Below are 20,572 nucleotides of genomic sequence, written 5' to 3'. Positions count from 1 at the left end.
ACATTGCTATGATGATCGTTGATTTGTTTTTGCCTGGTATTCAAATCAACGTTTTGTTGTTTAATCGAATCAAATATTTTTGGACCGCTAGGAGGCACTTCATATTACACACTGTCCCTTTAAAGCGGAGCTTTACTGTGCAGAGTTTACCGACTGTGAGAAAAATGATCACAATGTGACAAAGTTCTTTATTTACACCTTTTTTCATGGCCAAATTCAAGCACTTTTAAGGACTTTCAAAGCCAAGTTTCCAATTTCTCCAGTACCATTCAAAAAAGAGATCCAGCGTGAATCATGTATTTTTGCAGAGTCAAGAATAGATGTGCCATTTTCAATCTCGCGTGTCAAAGTGATCTGATCAATACATGTGTAAATATTTTGGAGACAATTCTTTCCCCATTTAGATATTGGGTCATCATGAGTATTGAAAAATACTGTATGTAGATTACATTTTCATTTTCAGGAAGTTCTTCCCGTTACAATTTACCCTACCAACTTCATTTTTTGCACGACCCATAATAAATGTCCAGAATGGATACATAATCCTTACAGGAATACAACCAGAGAGCATTGTCTGCATCATTTGGAAGCGGACGTTTAGAGAAACATGGCAACAATTCCAAGCATTTCACCCAAAATTCAATCCCTATTCAGTCTTTGAAAACACAACATTTTAAAGGATTTCAAGCACCCGTACGAACCCTGCCTGTAGATAGTCCGCACCATCCCTTCTTTGCAGGCCAGTGTTTACAAACAAGACGTTCCCATGTGGGCTTTTTGAGGTGATGTAATACGAGAGCCCGACTCGTCCAGCTGAAATGCTAAAATAGGTTCCACTGCAGCAGTAAGCGCTCTGCCTTTTTCTGCAGATATAAAAACGGAAGAGGAAGAACAGATTTCGGAGCACAGGGGGTGAACGGCACGCCGGCCTTGGCAGGTTCTGGGGAACAAAACGTGGCGGATGGCCAGGCAGCCAGGGCACCTATTTACTCGCACCTGAAGAATAACATGGGAGGCCATGAACGGCTTTTCTTCTCATAAATGATTTTGGCCTTTTGTGAAGACACAGAAAATTGTGATTTGCTAGTTTTTCTCCATTACATCAAAGATGACCCAAGGAAAAGTACTGTGACACACTAACACACTATTGCTGTCAAAGACCCATTTCAGCCAAGTTGCCATAGACCGCTCTAGATGTCAAAGATGCATTTTAATAGGCTGTAAGGGAATGAACATCATTGTCAAAGGTCCATCTTAGCTCAGCTACCATAGACATCAAAGATCCAAATGAGCCAAGTTGCATTGATGGCGATGGTTGCCATAGACAAATTTTAGCTAGGCTGCCATAGACTTCTGTAGTTGTCAAAGATCCATATGAGCTAGGTTGCCATAGACAAAGATAGTCAAAGGTTAGTTTGAGTTAGGCTACCACAGAAACCTGTAGTTGTCAAAGATACATTTCAGATTAGTTACTATAGACGTCAAAGATGCACTTGTGCTAGTTTCCTATAGACAGCTAGTTTCCTATAAGGTCCATTTTGGCTAAGCTGCCATACACGTCTGTAGACTTCAAAGATCCATTTAAGCTAGCTGGGGTAGTCTTCAAAGATCAGTTTGAGTTAGGCTACCATGGACATCAGTAGTTGTCAAAGATACATTTCAGATAAGTTACTATAGACGTCAAAGATGCACTTGTGCTAGTTTCCTATAGACAGCTAGTTTCCTATAAGGTCCATTTTGGCTAAACTGCCATACACCGTTGTAAACTTCAAAGATAGATTTAAGCTAGCTGGGATAGTCATCAAAGATCAGTTTGAGTTAGGCTACCATAGACATCTATAGTTGTGAAAGATACGTTTCAGATAATTAATAGAGATGTCAAAGATGCACTTGTGCTAGGTTGCTATGGACGGCTATAGTTGTCTAAGGTCCATTTTGGCTAAGCTGCCATAAAGGTCTGTAGACTTCAAAGATCCATTTAAGCGGGCTGGGATAGTCATCAAAGATCAGTTTGAGTTAGGCTACCATGGACATCTATAAATGTCAAAGATACATTTCAGATAAGTTACTATAGATGTCAAAGATGCACTTGTGCTAGGTTGCTATAGTTGTCTAAGGTCCATTTTGGCTAAGCTGCCATAAACGTCTGTAGACTTAGAACATCCATTTAAGCTAGCTGGGATAGTCATCAAAGATCAGTTTGAGTTAGGCTACCATGGACATCTATAAATGTCAAAGATCCACTCATGCTAGGCTGCCATCAACTGATGTGTCAACGATCCATTCAAGCTAGCCTGCCATGGACAGCCCAGGACACCCAAAAAACAAAGGTCTATTCTAGCTAGGATTTCAAAAATCCATACCAACTAGGTTTCGCTAGATGGCCATTGTCGTCACATATCTATTTTAGCTAGGTTTAAGAAGACAGCTATAGACGTCTCCCTAAAAAAATATCTCTCAGCAAAATTTCCACCCAAAGGAAGATATGATTCGGAAAAATTACGACCAATTCCAGGTTAGTAAGGGGATCAATAATTAAAAACACTTTGAGGTGCTGCTATTCGCATCTCCAAACTGTCGGCTCCTTTGCTATCTTGCAGTGAAAGGGGCGTGTCCTACATGAGCCTCTTCCTGGCACCCCATTGGCTAGGAGGACCGCTCATTTTGGGGAAAATAACCCGGCATTCTCTTCAATGATCCATTTGATATTGTACTCACAAGTCCTTTTAATACAAATATTCCTGTAGGTAGAGGTATCATGGTACATGTTTTTTCCTGTGTTTTCATCAAAACAGGGATGACATTTGTCATTGTAAATCTACGTCAGAGGGTCAAAATGCTAAAATAATCTTTCCAGGAACGGCGCTCCATTTAATCCTTGCGCGAGAACGCCGGGGATGAGCCTTAGCGGCAGCAAAACGGATGCGGGTCAGGAGGTTCGAATGGCCGCTCGCTAGCTTATGCAAACTTTGTTTTCCGTATACCGCCGTACCTCTTTATACCAGCGCCTGGGACACGACAATTTCCGTACACCCGTTTCATTTGCGACAGGAATCTTGCTCTATGTACAAGGGTAAATCAATCAAAGCTAGGAGCAATCCCGCAAACTACCACTGGAGACCTCCGCCGCCAGCATCAGTATTCCAGTTTGCGCATGCAAACTACTCCGGGCAAAAAAAAAATGGTGCTGTACCTTTTTGGGTGTGTTTACGTTCATTTAAAGCCCCAGTGTGTCATATTTGAGCTTTAGATGGCGCTGGTGTTTAGTGGAAATGAAAAACAGTGCCACAGCAAGCACTAAGCTGCCACAGAAACAACGCATGGATTCCGCTATGAAAGATTTTTACCACTAGGAGGCATGAAATATTACATTTTAAATGGCAATTTCAATGGTTTTTTTAACTGGATTTTCAATGTTGTTTCCATAGCGCGGTGGTTAGCACATTCGCCTATCTCGCAGAAGGTCCCTGGTTTGAGACCAGGTGGAAACGTTTGTTGGCCTGGAGGGATGAGCCCCACCAGGCTGTACTCGCCCAAGACACACCAAAGGAAATGGTGCCACTACCACTTGTGTGGTTAAGTCAAGTCATGTTTATTTGTATAGCCCTTAATCACAAAGAGTCTCAAAGGGATGCACAGACCTAAAAAGAAGGGGGCCAAGTACAGAGCCCTGTGGAATTACTTCTCAGCTTGACCACTGCAAGTCGTTGCCCTAAGGGATCCAACCAACCAACCAGCTCGCTATTTAGCCCCCTTTTAGTTTTTACCCGTTAACCTATCCAGCTTACTATCAAGCCAACTTTTTAGCTATATTCAGCTTTCAACATTTTTTTGCGTGCTAGCTAACATCTTATCTTCTTTCCCAGTTATCAAGCTCAATTTTGGCGAGTTGGCTTTTAGTCTTTTAGTCAGCTCTCTTTTAGTTGTTTACCTTTCGAGCTCGCCATCAAGCTACCGTTTTAGCTATTAAGCAAGCCACCTAGCAAACTTTCCATTTTAGAAATGCATATGAAAGTGCGTGCTCTTAGCGCTAAAAAGTAGCTTGACGTTTACAAAAGCTTGGGGATCTCTTTGTTTCTTCATGGAATAAAGACGAATATGCTTGAATGGGGAAGCAACCCAACTGGTTGGCCTCTTTCAAAAGTAGTATCAAAGGCGTTAACGGATCAATAGAACTGATAGCATCAGCCAAAACAGGAAACTTTGGGTGAAGGTATTGCGCAATTTTCACGCCAAACTTGCATTTCCGGTCCCATTGCTTTTAATTCCTTTTCCGCTCATAAGAATTGGTCCCAAGAAAGTAAGGAAAAGTGGAAACCGGTGACAAGAAGGAAACGATCGCAAAATACAAAAATGTGTCTGCCGTTGAAGCGCTGCTGGAAGTTAGAGTAAACGATTTAAAATGTTGCATTTTTGGCTTTTTTATTGTGCATATTATTTACACAATGAAATGATTCTCAATGTTTAAGTAGACATTTTATCAATATTCTGGCTAAAAATCTTTTATTACATGGCTTTAAAGCAGTTTTAGGGGGTTTAAAGTGACAAGCCTGAAAATTAAATAGAGAGAGGGATAGAGAGAGACAAAGAGAGAGACAAAGAGAGAGACAAAGAGACACAAAGAGAGAGACAAAGAGAGAGACAAAGAGATAGAGAGAAAGAGAGAGAAAAAGATAGAGAGAAAGAGAGAGTGATAGATAGATAGATACAGTATTCATCCCCATAGGGAAATTCACACTTCCAGCAGTATTCTTGTGTTGAAAAATAAAATAATAAAATAAAAGAAATAGAATACAAAAATACCCAATATAACGAGTATTAAATAGTGCAATAGGAAAGACACACTGTCATAAAAATAGGGTAATATGCAAATGTGGGGGTGGGGTTTAATGTTGGCTTTTACTCCCCCGGGTGGAGTTAAAGAGCCTCATGGCATGAGAAAGAAATGATCTCATTCTGCCCGTGGAACAAAACTGTGACGGCAGTCTGTCGCTGAAGCTGCTCTAAAAAACGGCGCCACCAAAATCCTCGCAAAATAAAGTGTGGTTGAGCAAAAAAAAAAAAAAAATAAATCAACAAATCATTTGTGTTGATTAAAAAGCCCGAAAGCCCGTAAAATTCACAAGGTCGTCCAATCTTACGAGTCCTGAAATCCGTTTAGCTTCCAAAGGACAAAAAGTCCGTCTCAATGACTCACGGCGACGCTACGTTAGCATAGCAGTGACCCGGAGGAAGCCGAGTTAGCCTTCCATATGGAACGCTGACAATGTACGCAAGAGTTAATAGGTGACTTATAACAGCGAAGCAAGCGTGAGTGTGTTTTATGGCATCTCCCGGTTACGGGTCAGCTCTCTAGCTGTAAAAGCAATCGGCACTACGCTAACTGTTCCTAGAGAAACCCACGCGATCTCCGTTTTGGACTCGGGTGCAAAGTCCCAGGAAAAAAAAATCAGAATGGTCGCACTCCAGGGGGCAAAAAATACACATCATGAAGATTCATAAATAGAAAAATCGAAAGTGTTACCCTGAAAGGATTGTATACATTTGACTATAAAGGATTTTATACGATTGACTACAAATTTACATGTTTTGAGTTGAATGCAATAGATATTCACTGACAGGCTGTTCGAAATGCATAATATTTTGTCTAGGAAATTTTGATAACAGGACTCGTGGATTTGCTGACGCTGATCGACAGGCGCTGTTGTGGGAGAGCCAGACCTCAAGGAGCGAAAACAACTGCTTGGCACGCCCATGGGAGGAGCCGGGACGCCATCTTGCGGAGAGACGTGAGCCAATAAGAAAAAGCTAAAAGTTCAGAAGAATCAATGTCAATGGAGTCAGATAACTAATTGGAACCATTACCATAAATTCCGGACTATAAGCCGCTACTTTTTTCCCAAATGTTCAACCCCGAGGCTTATTCAGTGAATAGCCGCCATCGGCGCTCAAGTACAAAAGGTAAGATTTAGACCTCTGGAATATATGCGAGTTTGCTGATAGCGTGTTTTTGAATAAAGGACCGTAGGACGACGTCTAAATGACAAAGTCTCTTTCCCATATTGGGGAAGACGACTTTAATGACGTCAGTTATAAGGAGGAAGATGAGCACGGTTTACCATGATTTTTACAAATACCGCATTTTTTTTAACAGACCCGTTTCCTTGTGTTGCGAGCGTGTTCCTAGTAGCGTTTTGCTACCCTTCACAGACACGGTTTGGGATGAAAGTAATAATATTATTATTAAAGCTTTGAAAACTCTCCCGGTGTACCGTCTTTCTTTGTAAATATGTGTAACCAAGTATAACATGTATTTGCAACTGTATATTTTTGTAATGTATTTATTTTAGAGACCTATTCTGACATGTTTTCCACGGGCGAATCAAAAAGAAGGGGCAAATACAACGAGGGCTGATGGGAAGTGGAGTAAAGGTGAGACGTGTTTGTGGACGCAGCGGACGATAGTGGATATACATTTTTCCCCACCCTTACCTTTGGAAATATACATTTTTTTCCCTTGGATTATTTTCAACGGGACCCGGACTCTGCAGGTCTGCGTCATATCTTAAGTACCGTAAGTACCGGTTTACATTCAATTTGCCGGCTGTTGTTTTTGGACTGTGTACTTCATATTCAGTTACAATGGCGGGACTCAATGTCGGTTTTGGGTTAATTTCGGGATTGTGTTACATGTCTTAATGTAGGCGCATGCGGCTTATATGCAGGTGCGGCTTGTGTAAGTACAAAAGCGGTTATCCTCTGAAAATGTGGTGGGTGCGGCTTATAATCAGGTGCGCTCTATAGTCCGGAATTTACGGTAGGTAAACGGCACATTTTGATAGTTCATTCCCAACAATCTCTAACATAAAGTATTTATATCTGAAATAAGTACGATACACGACCAAGATATTCCACTCGAACCGGCATATTGCACTTAAAACTATAACGTGACGACTGAAAAATCTTCTGTTGCACAACGTTTTGGAAATGAAGTCAAGTTTGAATACGTAAACGGTACAAAAATGAAGAACTTGACTGCAATAACGTACTTCTTCTGTATAACTGCTTTTGAATGAAGTCAAGAGCATCTCAAGTAAAAAGCGGAATAATGCATTCAAAAAATGAAGGGGGTATTGCACTTAGAACCTGTATTTGACGACGGCGGTTTAGTTTGTTGGTCGATTTGGGGAAGAAGCCAGGTACTTCGGCTCCCATACATAAAATCTGGATTTTATCAGTCCGTCTGCACAATTTTGATCGATCTTCAATACTAAACCCCTGGCATCCGACAACAAATCTTAAAAAGTTGAATTCATTAAAAGAAAAACATTCTGTGCAGTTTTCAGACAAGAATAAGCATTTTGGAATGCATTTAAATGCAAATTTGACACACACAGCACACACAACACTTATCCAGTTGGTGATTGCTTAAAGGAACAGTGCGTCATATTTAATGTCCGGTAGTGTAACAACATAACTTTCATTCAGTAAAAATAACATTGATTTGACTAATGGGCAAAATTCTACATTTTTATACAAACTAATCATAGATGGAGAAATTGTTTTTTCTTTTACATAGCGAGTGGTAGCCGCCATGTTTGTCTGTCATCTTGCGAACGAAAACCAGTGCCACAGAGCGCAGAGTAGCAGCGTTACATGACAGGGCCATCTAGTGGTCAAATATTACACACTGGGGCTTTGATAATCCCAATCAGATTCGGGTGATTTGAATTTAATAACTGCATTTCTAAAATGGATTTTATGATTTGGCAAGAACCGTTTGGAGAAAAATGGATGCTTTGGGTCTCTTTTGATAGGTAACGTTTCCTCCCCAAACTAAAATCATCACCGAAGTTTTTATTCGAGCCTGATTATATTATTGGCGTGTGAGTGTGCTTTGGCCAATTTTTTAGACGTTGTAAAAGAGTTGTAAGCGTGTGAATTATTTTTCTGCGTCTCTATCACTATTGTGCACACTTGAGCGTCAAAATAAATCCCGAGTGGCATTACACACACTTATTTTAGGAACATCCTTAAATCGATTTATCCAGAATATCATCGGCTAACCAACTTGCAAACATCATTTGAATCAGTCACTCTTGGCTAAAGTTTTTTAGAGGTAAAGAAGGTGTTGTCTTTTCTAGCAATACAGGCTGCGGAACGTAAACAAAGCCTGCAATTGGCCAAAAACATGTCATTCACAATCTAGAAAATAGATCTGTGAAAGGGAGGGTATATGTAGATTGGATTTTTTAGCAAATTTGATTTTTTTATTGATTGGATTATTGCCCCTCTGCAGACAATTGAATGGACATGTCGATTTTGGCGTCTTTTCTCGTCTTTTTCTGTGTTTTTTGAAGAAGAAAATATTTTTGGGGGTCAGGATCTGCGCAAGCAGGAAAATATGAAGATTTTATGATTCAGCAAATTTGATTTTTAAATCTGATAAAATGGATTATTGTTCCGTCGAGATCAACGGAAAAGACCATTTGAAGCACACATCATTCTTTTTTCTGTATTTGGCAAAACAGAAAATGGCTGTGAAATTTTGGTCAAGGATATGCAGATTTTAGGATTCAGCAAATCACAAATACATCCAGCCCTGCGATTGGCTGGCAACCAGTTCAAGGTGTCCCCTGCCCACTGCCCGATGATTGCTGGGATGGGCTCCAGCACCCCCTGCGACCCTACTGAGGATAAGTGGTGCAGCTAATGAGAGATGAGACAAACACATCCAATTCATTAGATGATTACCTAGTCAGAGTCAAAAGGAATGGACCATTTCATGCAGAAACGACCCGTTTTCCTTTTTGCTCTTTGTGGGAAACAAAACGGACGAGAATTTTTGCAGTGGCCGACGTGACGAGAGTCAAAAGAAGCTTTTGTGTTTGGTGTCGTCATTATCTGTGTCGAGGAGGGAGAACCGGAAATTCTGGCCGAGCAATCTGGCGCTAAACCCGTGACCCGCCTTTGCTCTCGAGCGGGGCGCGAACGAATCAAGGCGGCAAAATAGTGAAACTAACCCCCCCCCCATCCCCACACCCGACCCCTCCAGGAATACGGAATGCAGCAGTTGCGATGGCCGCCGACGTATGCGAGGAATGCCGTCCGTGTCCTAACCGGGCGATTTGTGCAGGGGGGGGGGGGTGCAGACGCCTAAAGAATTGAAATGTTTCAACCCATGGACGCCGACGAGCGCTACCGGGCCTGCCGCTTTGCAAGAAAACGTCAGCTCTTCGATAGGGCTGCCACCGTTACTCCGCATCGACAACGTAAATCGATCGTAGAAATTATCAACAACGAATGACATTGTCGCCGGACACGTTTTTCCCAACAGAGTGAGGCATCTTGCGTGAATAGAATCTCTGATGCACAATACCGCCTGTCTCAAGCCCCGACATCAGGGTTCCTGCACCTTTTTCATGGCCAGATTCAAGCACTTAGACTTTCAAAACCAATTTTCCATTTTTCCAAGTACCATTAATAGAAGAAATCCAGCACAGATCACAAGAATGAGAGCCTAACCTCTCGTTTCAAACCCCAACTCTAGACCCTAGAAGCCTATACAGTGGAACCTCGGTTCTCGACCATAATCCGTTCCAGAACCCTGTTCGAAAACCGATTTGTTCGATCACCGAAATCATTTTTACCATTAAAAATAATGTCAATCGTTTTAATCCGTTCCAACACCCTGAATGTTTAGCTTGAATGTTTAACGTAAACTTAAAGCTAACCCAGGCTAATCCTACGTTCGCGTTATTGTAATCTTCCGTACGAAAGATTACGCTAACATGAACGTGTAAAAAATAAAAAAATAAAGGATAAAGAAAAGAATTATGAATAGGATTTCTTACCTTTGTGGTGGTCAGCAGAAGGCGCTCGCACACCTCCTTCATATTGTGCTATTATTTCTTTCTTAAATGCAATAGTTGTACGCACTACTTTTCTTTTTTCACCTCTAGCAACTTTGCTGCTTGCACTGACTTTCTTCGGAGGCATAATTAGGGGCTAAAGCACGTCGTACACCTATATTAAAAGCGAAAGCAAAACGAAGCATGTCCGCACGTGATAACAGTTGGTCAGGAAAAGAGCGATCTACACCCTCAGCATCGCACCCTAGCGTACGCACTCACGCATTACCAGCGTCCGAACAGAGAAGCAAGAATTTCTCGAAATTTTTGGTCGGACTTCGATTTGTTCGAACTGAGAGGCGTTCGAAAACCGAGGTTCCACTATAATTGGTTTAAAACACTAACACGAACACTAGCCCGAACCTCGTTTCTTATTGTAACCCAAGCTTTAAACCCATTTTGGAACCCTACCCTCAGTTTAGGAACTCTGGTCAATTCTAAGGTAAATTAATATTTGGATTCTTTCCTTCATTCCCGGTTTATTGACATGACGTGTTTAAATCCAAGCTTAAAACACACTTCTACTCTAGAGCATATGAATAACCTATACTTTTTGTGGAAATTGGGCATGACACTCCAGGTTCACACATTCACAGTGAGGTAAAAAAAACCAAGAAGATAAAGGAACAGAGAAGATAAGGTTATAAAACAAGGAGGATGAGGTTATAGTTATAATTGACACAAAATTTACACAAGAAATGTCGGCATGTAGGATGTTACATACAGTTTGGTATCGTAAGGGTTTGTGCAATATGCATTTGGTGCAAAAATGCAACATCCTTTGCCTGGTAATCCTGAAAGGGCCATACTACATGTGCGGTCCCTTCTCAAGGTTTCTTCATTTTCCCCATGTTGAGGTTTTTGAGTTTTTCCTTGCCCTCATGTTGTTTCCAGATCAGGGGAATGGTGTCATAATAGTCTGAAATAATAGTCTGTGAAGCCCTTTGAGACTCATTGTGAACAAGGGCTATACAAATAAAAATGACTTGACGTGCCTCTCGTTTTATGCTTATTGTACGGTTGTCTCGTTTGAACATTAGTTTCGTGTTCTGATGCTCTTTCAGCATTTATTGAAAAATATACTGTCATTTTGCAGGTCTCAAAAGCGCATTTACATGAAATCAGCGTTTCTATTTGCGTGGAGAGGAATGGGCGCCACCAGGCTGTACTTGCCTAAGACACACCAAGGGATCCAACCAACCAAAAACTGGTGACAGAGCTACTCCCAGAATCAATTCGTAATTCGATGTACCTTCTCTATGACTCTTTTCATATACGGCTTGGGATATCAAATCGGAATACGGCGTTATCATCTGGAGTTTGGCTTCCATTTGAATACACCCGAAAACGAAACCTCACTGAGAAAACTCTTGGTTCAGTCCAACTACAGTTTACGGTCAGTGTGTCACACTTCCATACCCTGTTTTGGCAGTCGGTTGCGAAGAAATTCTTTGAACGGAAGCCTATTACCCTATATATGTCCACTGTTGAGATACTTCGAAATCCACAGAACAAACTGTAAACACCATACAAGATCCGCAAACCGCTCGGAGCCGTTGGATTGGGTGAGCGGTAGAGGTGGGGGGGGATCTCGGCACACAACGCAAGGCAATCCCTTCTCTCTTCGGCTCAGTGCGGACGCTCTGAAGGTAAATACGACGATATCCCAACTCTGATTTACATCAAGGACTAGTTACATTTATTTGATATAGCATTTACATCAAATTACATTTCTAAGTTCTGTTTTGTCACCTGTATTTGTCGTATTGGGTAGAATTTGCCGTACTTTCTTGTCATTTAAATATTTAGTCATTTATGTATTTCAGTATTTATTTGTCAGGCACATTTTCACATATTTATTTCAGTATCTTGTCATGTATTTACTTGGATTTGTATCTTGTCGTTTATTTATTTATGTATTTTTATTTTGGTTATGTATTTAATCATTTGGGGCAGCACGGCGACGCAGTGGTTAGCGCGTGTGCGGCACAGTTCTAAGGTCTTGGGATCTTCCTGTGTGGGTTCAAATCCAGCTACCAGACTTCCTGTGCGGAGTTTGTATGTTCTCCCCGTGCTTGCGTGGGTTTCCTCCGGGCACTCCGGTTTCCTCCCACATTCCAAAGACATGCATTTCAAGTCGATTGGCCGGTCCAAATTGTCCCTAGGTGTGAATGAGCGAGCGAGTTGTCTGTCCCTGTGTGCCCTGAGATTGGCTGGCAACCAGTTCAGGGTGTCCCCTGCCCACTGCCCGATGATTGCTGGGATGGGCTCCAGCACCCCCGCCACCCTACTGAGGATAAGCGGTGCAGCTAATGAGATGAGATTTAATCATTTATTTTGGTATCTATCTATCCATTTATGTCGTTATTTGTTGAGTCATTTAGGTTTATGGTGTATTCAGCCACAAAAAAAACGTACTTTAAATGAGGGGGCGGGTCCGACTGGCTAAGCTTTTCACCAATAGCTGATTCGTTGCTTACCGAACAACCAATGGGGGAAAAGCTCGGCCAGTTGACCCGCCCCCACAAAATACACCACCGTATACATAGAGAAATAAATAAAGGATGAAATGCATTTATGTCATATATCAAGGTATCGTATGTTGCGATGTTGATTTCGTTTGATGGCAAATATTTGTAGCCAGTGATGGATTTCTACAAATAGCAGGGTTGCTCCTCCATATCTATTGTGTGGAACAAAAACAGCCATCGAGCGTCTCATTTAGAGGACGGCATTAAATGGTGTCGCTGTGTCGGATTGGCGACTGATAAATTACGGAGGGGGCACGGGAATGGCTCAATGTAGGCAGGCTCCGTAGCACCTCCTTGATTTAACCGGCGGCGACATAAGAGGAGCTCAAAGCCCCTTGGACCTCATTAGGTGCTAAAGATAGAAGCCCCCAAAAGAATTCTCCAAACAAAACACAGCACTTGCACTTTCTTCATGGCAAAATTCAAGCACTTTTAAGGACAATTTGTCCATTTATCCAGTATGATTGTTTTTGTTAAATCAAGTGGCTATCTTGCTGCTAACACATACTTTGTTCTATTTTGAGCTGTTCTTACCTCAGATCAAAGTTTTTTTGTGTCAATGGGCTGCTATAAAGGGACACGAATTCTGCCATTCTGCTTCAACAATGCACAGGCAGCTTTAATACGTCACACTTGTTTAGAAACACGTAAAGGACTCGATAGGTGTCCGGGGTTATTTTTCCTTGCCCTCCTGTCAGTGTCACATCAGGGGATCAGTGTTCATTTGAGCTGTGAAAAGTGATGGGTCCCGGACACTCGCATGCTCAAAAATCTATGGGTCCCAACAGAGATCTATGGCTCCCCAAAATTTAGTCTTATCGAGGTTGAAATTGTAAATCGGTGACAAATATATAATACAAATCTATATATTCATTCAGTTTAAATTATTAATTCATATTCTGCATCAAATTATTGTTGGTAATATACCGATTGAAGGGATCACTACAAACCTGTCTTTTTTTCATTTTCTCCTTTTATACTTCCTTTTTTTCTTAACTTCTTTAAACAACATCATCATTCGTAACATAATGCATCAAAGAAAGTGAGCCGTTGGAGAGCCGGCTCTCTTTAATGAGTTGAGCCGAAAAAGCCGGTTCTCTAAAAAGAGACGGACTTTTTACTACACAACTCGAGATCGGCGTGCAGACGAAAACTCGAACCGCGAGACCAAAACAACAATGGCGGATCTGCCTGACGAAAAGTTTGGAGTGCGGTAAAATCTTTGTTAAAAAAAAGTAATCGGGTAATAATGACAATTTTGTGTCAAAAAAGTTGCGTCCCGGGGACGCACGTTGATTTGAGACTATGCGTCCCCAGCAAAAATGATGCGTCTAGGACGCGGGCAAACAAGAACACTGGGGGATAATTTAATGCTAGACTCTTTGTGATAAATAGCCAAAACCAATAAACACGACTATGATGTAAGTCATAAATAGCCTTGTCATTTCTTTCTGCCTTGAGAAAATCTGCGCCTGGAATATTTCACGATGCACAAAACAAATTCTCCAAACAAACGATCCGTCTCGTGATATAAAAACACGATGTTCTCGCGAGCTCATCGTTTCGAAATTAGAGTTCTGAAAAATCACTGCGAATGCTGCGTGACGGAACAGATTCAGAGCTCATTGAACGCTCTGCGCGTGCAATTCTCAAAGACACGTGTAAGAGGACGGATCCCGGTCCTATGAAAAGATTGCAAAAAAGCATTATTGACACGCGGCAACTGATCATAACAATGGCAGCGAGCGACCAGCCATAGTCAGCAGCCAAGTGACTGGCTAGAGAAGGAAACTGGGCAAAAAAGATGCCCCTTGGCAAAATGAGCAGATCTTCTCAAGTGAGCAGCCAGCGACAGGGCATGGGAGCTGCTGTTTATTCATACCAAGTCAGTTGGGATACGCCCGGAGCGGCTGAAAAGGGCTGATAGCTGGAGTTGGTCAGAGGTGGTAAAGGTGGCTCACTCACATTTCTTCTCTTTTTCGCTCTCTCTTACTCTCACTTTTCCCCCTACCCTTCTTTCTCTATTGAGCTCTCTCTCTTTCTCATTTTACTTCTCTCTCTCTCTTAAATTTACTTGTCAGACCCCAGTTCGATTTTTTTCTCTAGCATACGGCCCTCTACAAAAAATGTGTTTTTTGCTTATCATTTGGAGCGTTTCATTTCAATGAATACAGTATTTTTCACACCAGTGCTCTTTCTACTTAACACTGCAGCAGTTTCTCCAGAGGAGACCACTTTTGAGGAAATAAGGGCAAACCTCTGGAGGAGATTGTAGCGACGCATCCTACCATTGTCTGCACCATTCGTTTATCGAACTTTCTCAGACAATAGAGTCCCGAAATGGCTCCGCGGTCCCAAAATACATCAATTACGAGTCTCTTTCGTGCAACGATGAAAAGAAAAAAAAGAGCCCGCCATCGATCCTGCCTTTGTCTCACTGTACACGAACTGGCACCGGATTTTGCTTCATTGGGATCGTAGTTACCAACCATTCTACCAATACTAGTATGTCTTTAGCTCATTGTATCATATTGTTCTCTAGTTCTGCCATACTTAACATATTGTGCAGAAGTCTGGGGCAATCATTACAAAAGTTCCCTTTTTATCCTCCAAAAATGTGCAATAAGAACCATACACAGGGCAGGATATCGGGATCATACTCATATTTTATTCCTGCAGTCCAAATGATTAAAATTAGATGATTTAGTAAAATAGTTCACTGCACAACTGCTATTTAAGGTCAACAAAAACATAGTGCCAGAAAACATCCATAAATTATTCATTCGGAAAGAAGGAAATCATAACTTGAGGAGGGGCTGTAGTCTATTCAAAATCCCAAAGGTGAGAACCACCAGGAAAGGTATGTGTGTGTCTGTGTGCGGAGTCAAACTTTGGAACAATTTACAAGAGGAGATCAAACCATGTCCAACTATTCACGTGTTCAAATTTAAATACAAAAAAACATTCCTGGCGGAATACAGAGATGAAGAAAATGGGGTATGAGTGATACAGGAGATTGGAAATACTGCGTTTAAAACTATGGTTAACTTTGTTGTTATTGTTGCTATTATTATATCATAACTGTTATTATTAATATTATTGCTAATGTTGTTATTATCATTGGTGTCGCTGTGATGTTTGGTGACTAGTGGCTTTATGACGTTGAGGGATGGGGACTAAGAGGATTAGTGTATAAAATAAGTGACTATTGCTATGATTATAATTATTGATATCTGACCTATGTAATGTGTGAATCCTTGAGATTGTGTTGTATTTAGACACTAAAGAGGAAATGTCTATAGAATGTAATTAATAGGGAAGATAAAGGGGTAGGGAATATAAGCATCTGCTTCTGACTACCCCTTTTCCAACATATTATGTAACATTATTTTGTTGTTGAGTTATTGTTTTTGTCCCGTTTTTATTTTAAAGTTCGAAATAAAGTTCATTCATTCATTCAGGATGATTTGAAATGAATAGCCAGCAAACTCTTGTAATCGATATCAACAATATATCTTTCCAAAATAATTCCGACCCATGGTCGATCTTATCAGCACTAAAATGACATATTTTTAAGGGAGGGGGCCAAAATAAATGTGTTACAGTATCAAAATCTTTATTGAACGTCTTCTTTCAGAGGGGTCAATTTGATGAATTTCTCACACTTTTCCAGTCAATTATGGGAACACGTTTCTTCCAGAACGACATCACACATGAAACGGTCCCTCATCTGTGATCTAATAAGAACTGCGATTTGATAATGATAACCAATCATAGTGGACTACAAATTTGCTTGGAAATTTCAGTAAACTGTGGAAATTTGGAGGCCTGCCTCACTGAGATAAAAGAATGGATGTCGCTCAATTTCCTGCGCCTTAACTCTGAAAAGACTGAAATTTTAGGTATTGGTCCATCGAAATATCACCCAGAGTGACTCATTCAAAAATGTAGGTGTCACATCTGTCCTTCTAAACACACGTTAAGAATATGACTGGAACAGCTTTCTTCCGTCTTTGCAACGTTGCTAAAATGATTCCCATGCCGTCTCAGTCAGATGCAGAGATTATAATTCACGTGTTTGTTACTTCCCGTCTTGATGACTGTAATGCACTACTCTCCGGTCTCCCGAAGTCCAGAATCAAGAGTCTTCAGCTGGTACAAAATGCTGCAGCCAGGCTTTTGACCAAGACAAGAAAGTTCAATCACATGACCCCGATTTTAGCTAACCTGCATTGGCTCCCTGTTCGCTTAAGATGTGATTGGAAGGTTCTGTTGGTATTATACAAAATCATGAATGGACTTGCTCCCTCATATCTATCAGATTTCAGTTCCCCCTATGATCCAGTGGAGCCTTCGCTCTGAAAACGCTGGTCGACTCGTGATCCCAAGAACCAAGAAGAAATCCACAGAGCATTCTCGTTTTGGGCTCCTGTGCTGTGGAATGCTCTTCCGCCTGAGATTCCATCTGAAACCTCAGTGGAAATGTTTAAATCTAAGTGTAAAACACACTTCTACTCAATAGCATATGAATAACCTATATTTGATGTTGATAATATGTGTATTATTTGCGCTCATGTAGGTTTTAAATGAGGGGATGGTGTCATAATGGTCTGTAGTTTGCAATCGCCTTTGATATGTGCAGCACTTTGAGACTCTTTGTGATTAAGGGCGTCACAAATAAACAGGACTTGACTCGACTAGCATGCAGAAAGCAGGTCAGATTGCTCCAAAGACTTTTGCAAAGTCGCCCGGCGACACTGAAACATTGTATTTGGCGACGAACTTTTAAGAGTTCCCGTTAAAGAACCGGGAAACTGTTATAATATGGTTGTAAGATCACCGTTTCGTAGACAGTACTTGTGAGGAGAGAGAAATTGAAAGATCAAGAAAGGGACGCTTGGTGGTGGAAGGGGGGGGGGTTTTGTAAGGTTTATTGTTCTATATTCTTTATCAATTATCCATTATCGGTCAAATTATGCATAATACGCTACAAAGCCAAGGGGCCGAGACACTTGCTCTCAGCCAAGAGGCTGAGTCAAGGATGAGATCTTCATGGGGATTCTATCAAAACGAATTCCAAGCCCAGAAGAAATGCATCCTACCCCCGGTTTCGGGGTTATTGATTTGAAATGACCCAAGGAAAGCTACCTTCGCGTAGTCCTCGGCCATAAAAGATTTGTTGACGTGTCCAGTTTTATCATCAAAAGCCAAAGTCTTTTCACTTGCTACACCAGCGATGACGTCACGCAAACCGGAAGTCAGGTGAGAAGAGCCCCAGAAAGCTCACCTTACTCAGGTAGACCACCGGAATGCCCAGAATTCCCCCAAGCGGGACGGAATAGAGCATAAAGCGGCTTCGGGGTGATAAACTTTGACAAAGTCCACCGAAGCGAGTGGCGTTCGTCGAGAGTTCCGGGGATGACGTCACGAAACCACCGCTTGCCTTCGACGAGCTAGCAAAAAAAGGAGAAATGTTACCTGGCCGAGGCAGACGCCGTACCGTCGAATATTCCGCCGCGTCAGCCTCCCTCGCTTCTCCGTCCGGGGCGAATCATCCAAATGGAACGCGAGAAAGCTCAGAAAGAGACGCCGAGAACGACGGCTTCGGCGACAACCGTTTATGGCTGCGGGCGGGCGGCGCAACCTAACGTGCTCCCTAGTAACGGCCCGCCTTCCCGCCTTCTCACCTTCCCATTGGGCGATGGGCGCTGACGGACAGGTAAGGGAGCGAACCTGCATGGGAGCCTGGAAACAGCGTGTAGAAGTGTGCGCAACGAAACGGCGCTCTCTGGCGCATTTTAAGCGCCACTGCATCGACGCAAACGAAAATCCACGACTGTTGTCACGTGATGTTGTCAGACCAATTGGCGAAGAGATAGGAGGACGCAATGATGGAACGTGACAATCTCCGAAGTGGCGCCCCCTAAAGACAGCTCAGGTGGCCGCGGACCTGTTCTGAGTGATGGGTCATTGGGATTTTCTAGTCAAATGACGGAGTCTAATTAACCCCACTCCGTTCTTTATTCTCTTCTACTCTCTTTTCCTTCCCCCCCTTCCTTGCCTCTTTCTCTTTCTTGTTGTCTTCCCCTTTCTCTCCATCTCTTTCACACTTTACTATTTTTTTCCTTTCTTGCTTGACATCCCCTCTCTTTCTCTCTCTCTTTCCGTTCAGTCCCTGTCTTTTGTCTTTATTTTTGTTTCTTTCTTTCTTTGTTTCTTTCTTTTTCTTTCCTGACTTCCTTCTTTCTTTGTTTTTTTTGTTTCTGTGTTTCTTTTTTTCTTTCCTGACTTCCTTTTTTCCTGACTTCCTTCTTTGTTTCTTTCTTTTTCCCCTTTTTTCTTTCCTGGCTTCCTTCTTTCTTTCCTGGCTTTCTTCTTTCTTTCTCTTTTTCTTTCTTTCTTTCTTTGTTTTTTTCTTCTTTTTTTCTTTCTTTCTTTCTTTGTTTGTTTTTTTTTCTTCTTTTTTTTCTTTCTTTGTTTTTTTTCTTCTTTTTTTCTTTCTTGCCTTGTTTCTTTCTTTTTTCTTTCTTGCCTTGTTTTCTTTCTTTCTTTCCTGCCTACCTTCTTTTTTTCTTCCCTTCTTTCTTTTTTCTTGCCTTCTTTCTTGCTTTCTTTCCCGCCTTCCCTCTTTCTTTCTTTCCTTCTTTCTTTCTACTTCCAATGATGAACCTGGTAATAACCACAAAGTACTACAACACAAGTTCTTATTTTAGAATTGTTTTGTTTTTAGCGTTCAGGTTCAAGCGAAAATAGCAAGCAAAGGCGAAAAGAGCGCTAAATGGCAGGCGTGCACAAATGGGCATAACCAAAAACATCATCTGAAGCATTCCCCCCTTTTATCCTCTTAAAGGAGACATAGTCCACGGACGGGAGGTGAGCCGCCAGCTAACGCTAGCTAGCGGGATTTGAGCTTAACTCCGTCCCGACCTGGAAAATTCCGTCCGGAGTCGAGAAGAAGCAGCACGCAGCAGCATTCCGCAGAAGAATCTGTTGACGGCTCGCTGAGGTTTTCTGGCAAAGGTGCGGCAAAACCACTGTCCCTTTATGCTACGATCTGTTTTTGAATGGCCGCTAAGCGAGAGGGGACGTTTTCGCCTCGTTCGGATGAGCGAACGAGTGACCTATGACCGTGCTCGCCTTGACAGAGAGAGAGAGAGAGGGAAAAAAGAGACAAAAAGGGAAAAAATATCGAGAAAAGGAGGAAACGATAGAGAGAGAGGGAAAAGAAAGAGAGGAAAAAGATAGAGAGAGGCCAAATATAGAGAGGAAAAAGATAGAGAGAGGCCAAATATAGAGAGGAAAAAGATAGAGAGAGGCCAAATATAGAGTGAGGAAAAATGTAGAGAAAAGGAGGAAAAAGATAGGGAGAGAGGAAAAAGGAGAGAGCGGGAAAAGATTGGGAAAAGGCGGAAAAAGATAGAGAGGGAGGAAAAATAGAGAAAATGAGGAAGAGTAAATGGAGAGAGAAAAAAGATAGAGAGGAAAAGATAGACAGGGAAAAGATAGAAAAAAGGAGGAAAAGGATAGAAAGAGAGGGAAAAGAAAGACAGGAAAAAGATAGAGAGAGGGAAAAGATAGAGAAAAGGAGGAAAAAGATAGAGAAGGAGGGAAATGATAGAGAGGGAAAAGATAGAGAAAAGGAGGAAAAAGATAAAGAGAGGGAAAAGATAGAGAGGGAGGAAGAATATAGAGAAAAGGAGGAAAATATACATATATAGAGAGAGGAAAAAGATAGAGAGATAAGGAAAAGATAAAGAAAAGGAGGTAAAAGATGGAGAGAGAGGGAAAAGATAGAGAGATAGGGAAAATATGGAGAGGGAGGAAAAAGATAGAAAAGGAGGAAAAAGATAAAGAAGGAGGAAAAAGATGGGGGGGGGAAGATAGGGGGGAAGATGGATAGAAAGGGAAAAGATAGAGAAAAGGAGGGAAAAGATAGAGAAAAGGAGGAAAAAGAGACAGGGAGAGGTAGATTATGAGAGAGAAGGACACGGAGAAATAGAAAGAGAGAGAGCAAGACCTAGATAATGAAAGAGAGAAAAAGGTAGATGATTCGAGAAAGAGGGGGAAAGGAGAGCGAAAAAAAGAGCAAAACAAAAAAGAGAGAGCAATTTCTTGTATGGGCGCCATCTT

General features: G+C 41.6%; 2 protein-coding genes across 6 annotated transcripts in view; both read right to left on the bottom strand.

Annotated features, from left to right (window-relative positions):
* The window catches only part of numb (NUMB endocytic adaptor protein), a 48,391-nt gene extending 30,164 nt beyond the window's left edge, over positions 1-18,227 (bottom strand). For 2 of the 5 annotated variants that reach the window (XM_088354253.1, XM_088354254.1), the window contains exon 1: positions 17,921-18,219. The gene's annotated coding sequence lies outside the window, so the exon portion shown is untranslated. Of the gene's footprint in view, positions 1-17,920 lie in introns of all 5 variants that reach the window. The other 3 variants (XM_088354255.1, XM_088354256.1, XM_088354257.1) reach the window with 2 other exon arrangements.
* Positions 18,228-19,555: 1,328 nt separating this feature from the next.
* On the bottom strand, positions 19,556-20,569 carry LOC148352286 (uncharacterized). Its single transcript, XM_088353912.1, has 2 exons — positions 19,758-20,569; positions 19,556-19,693 (listed from the first exon to the last, which is right to left on the bottom strand). The coding sequence occupies exons 1-2, from the start codon at positions 20,567-20,569 to the stop codon at positions 19,564-19,566; spliced, it is 942 nt and encodes a 313-aa protein (XP_088210038.1). The 3' UTR covers positions 19,556-19,563.
* Between the last annotated feature and the right edge of the window lie 3 nt (positions 20,570-20,572).

The sequence above is a fragment of the Urocampus carinirostris genome, chromosome 15 (genome assembly GCF_059441175.1).
Source record: "Urocampus carinirostris isolate Australia breed hairy pipefish chromosome 15, RoL_Ucar_1.0, whole genome shotgun sequence".
Lineage (NCBI taxonomy): Eukaryota > Metazoa > Chordata > Actinopteri > Syngnathiformes > Syngnathidae > Urocampus > Urocampus carinirostris.
The sequence above is the reverse complement of the archived record's forward strand: the minus strand, read 5'-3'. Positions and strand labels throughout refer to the sequence as shown.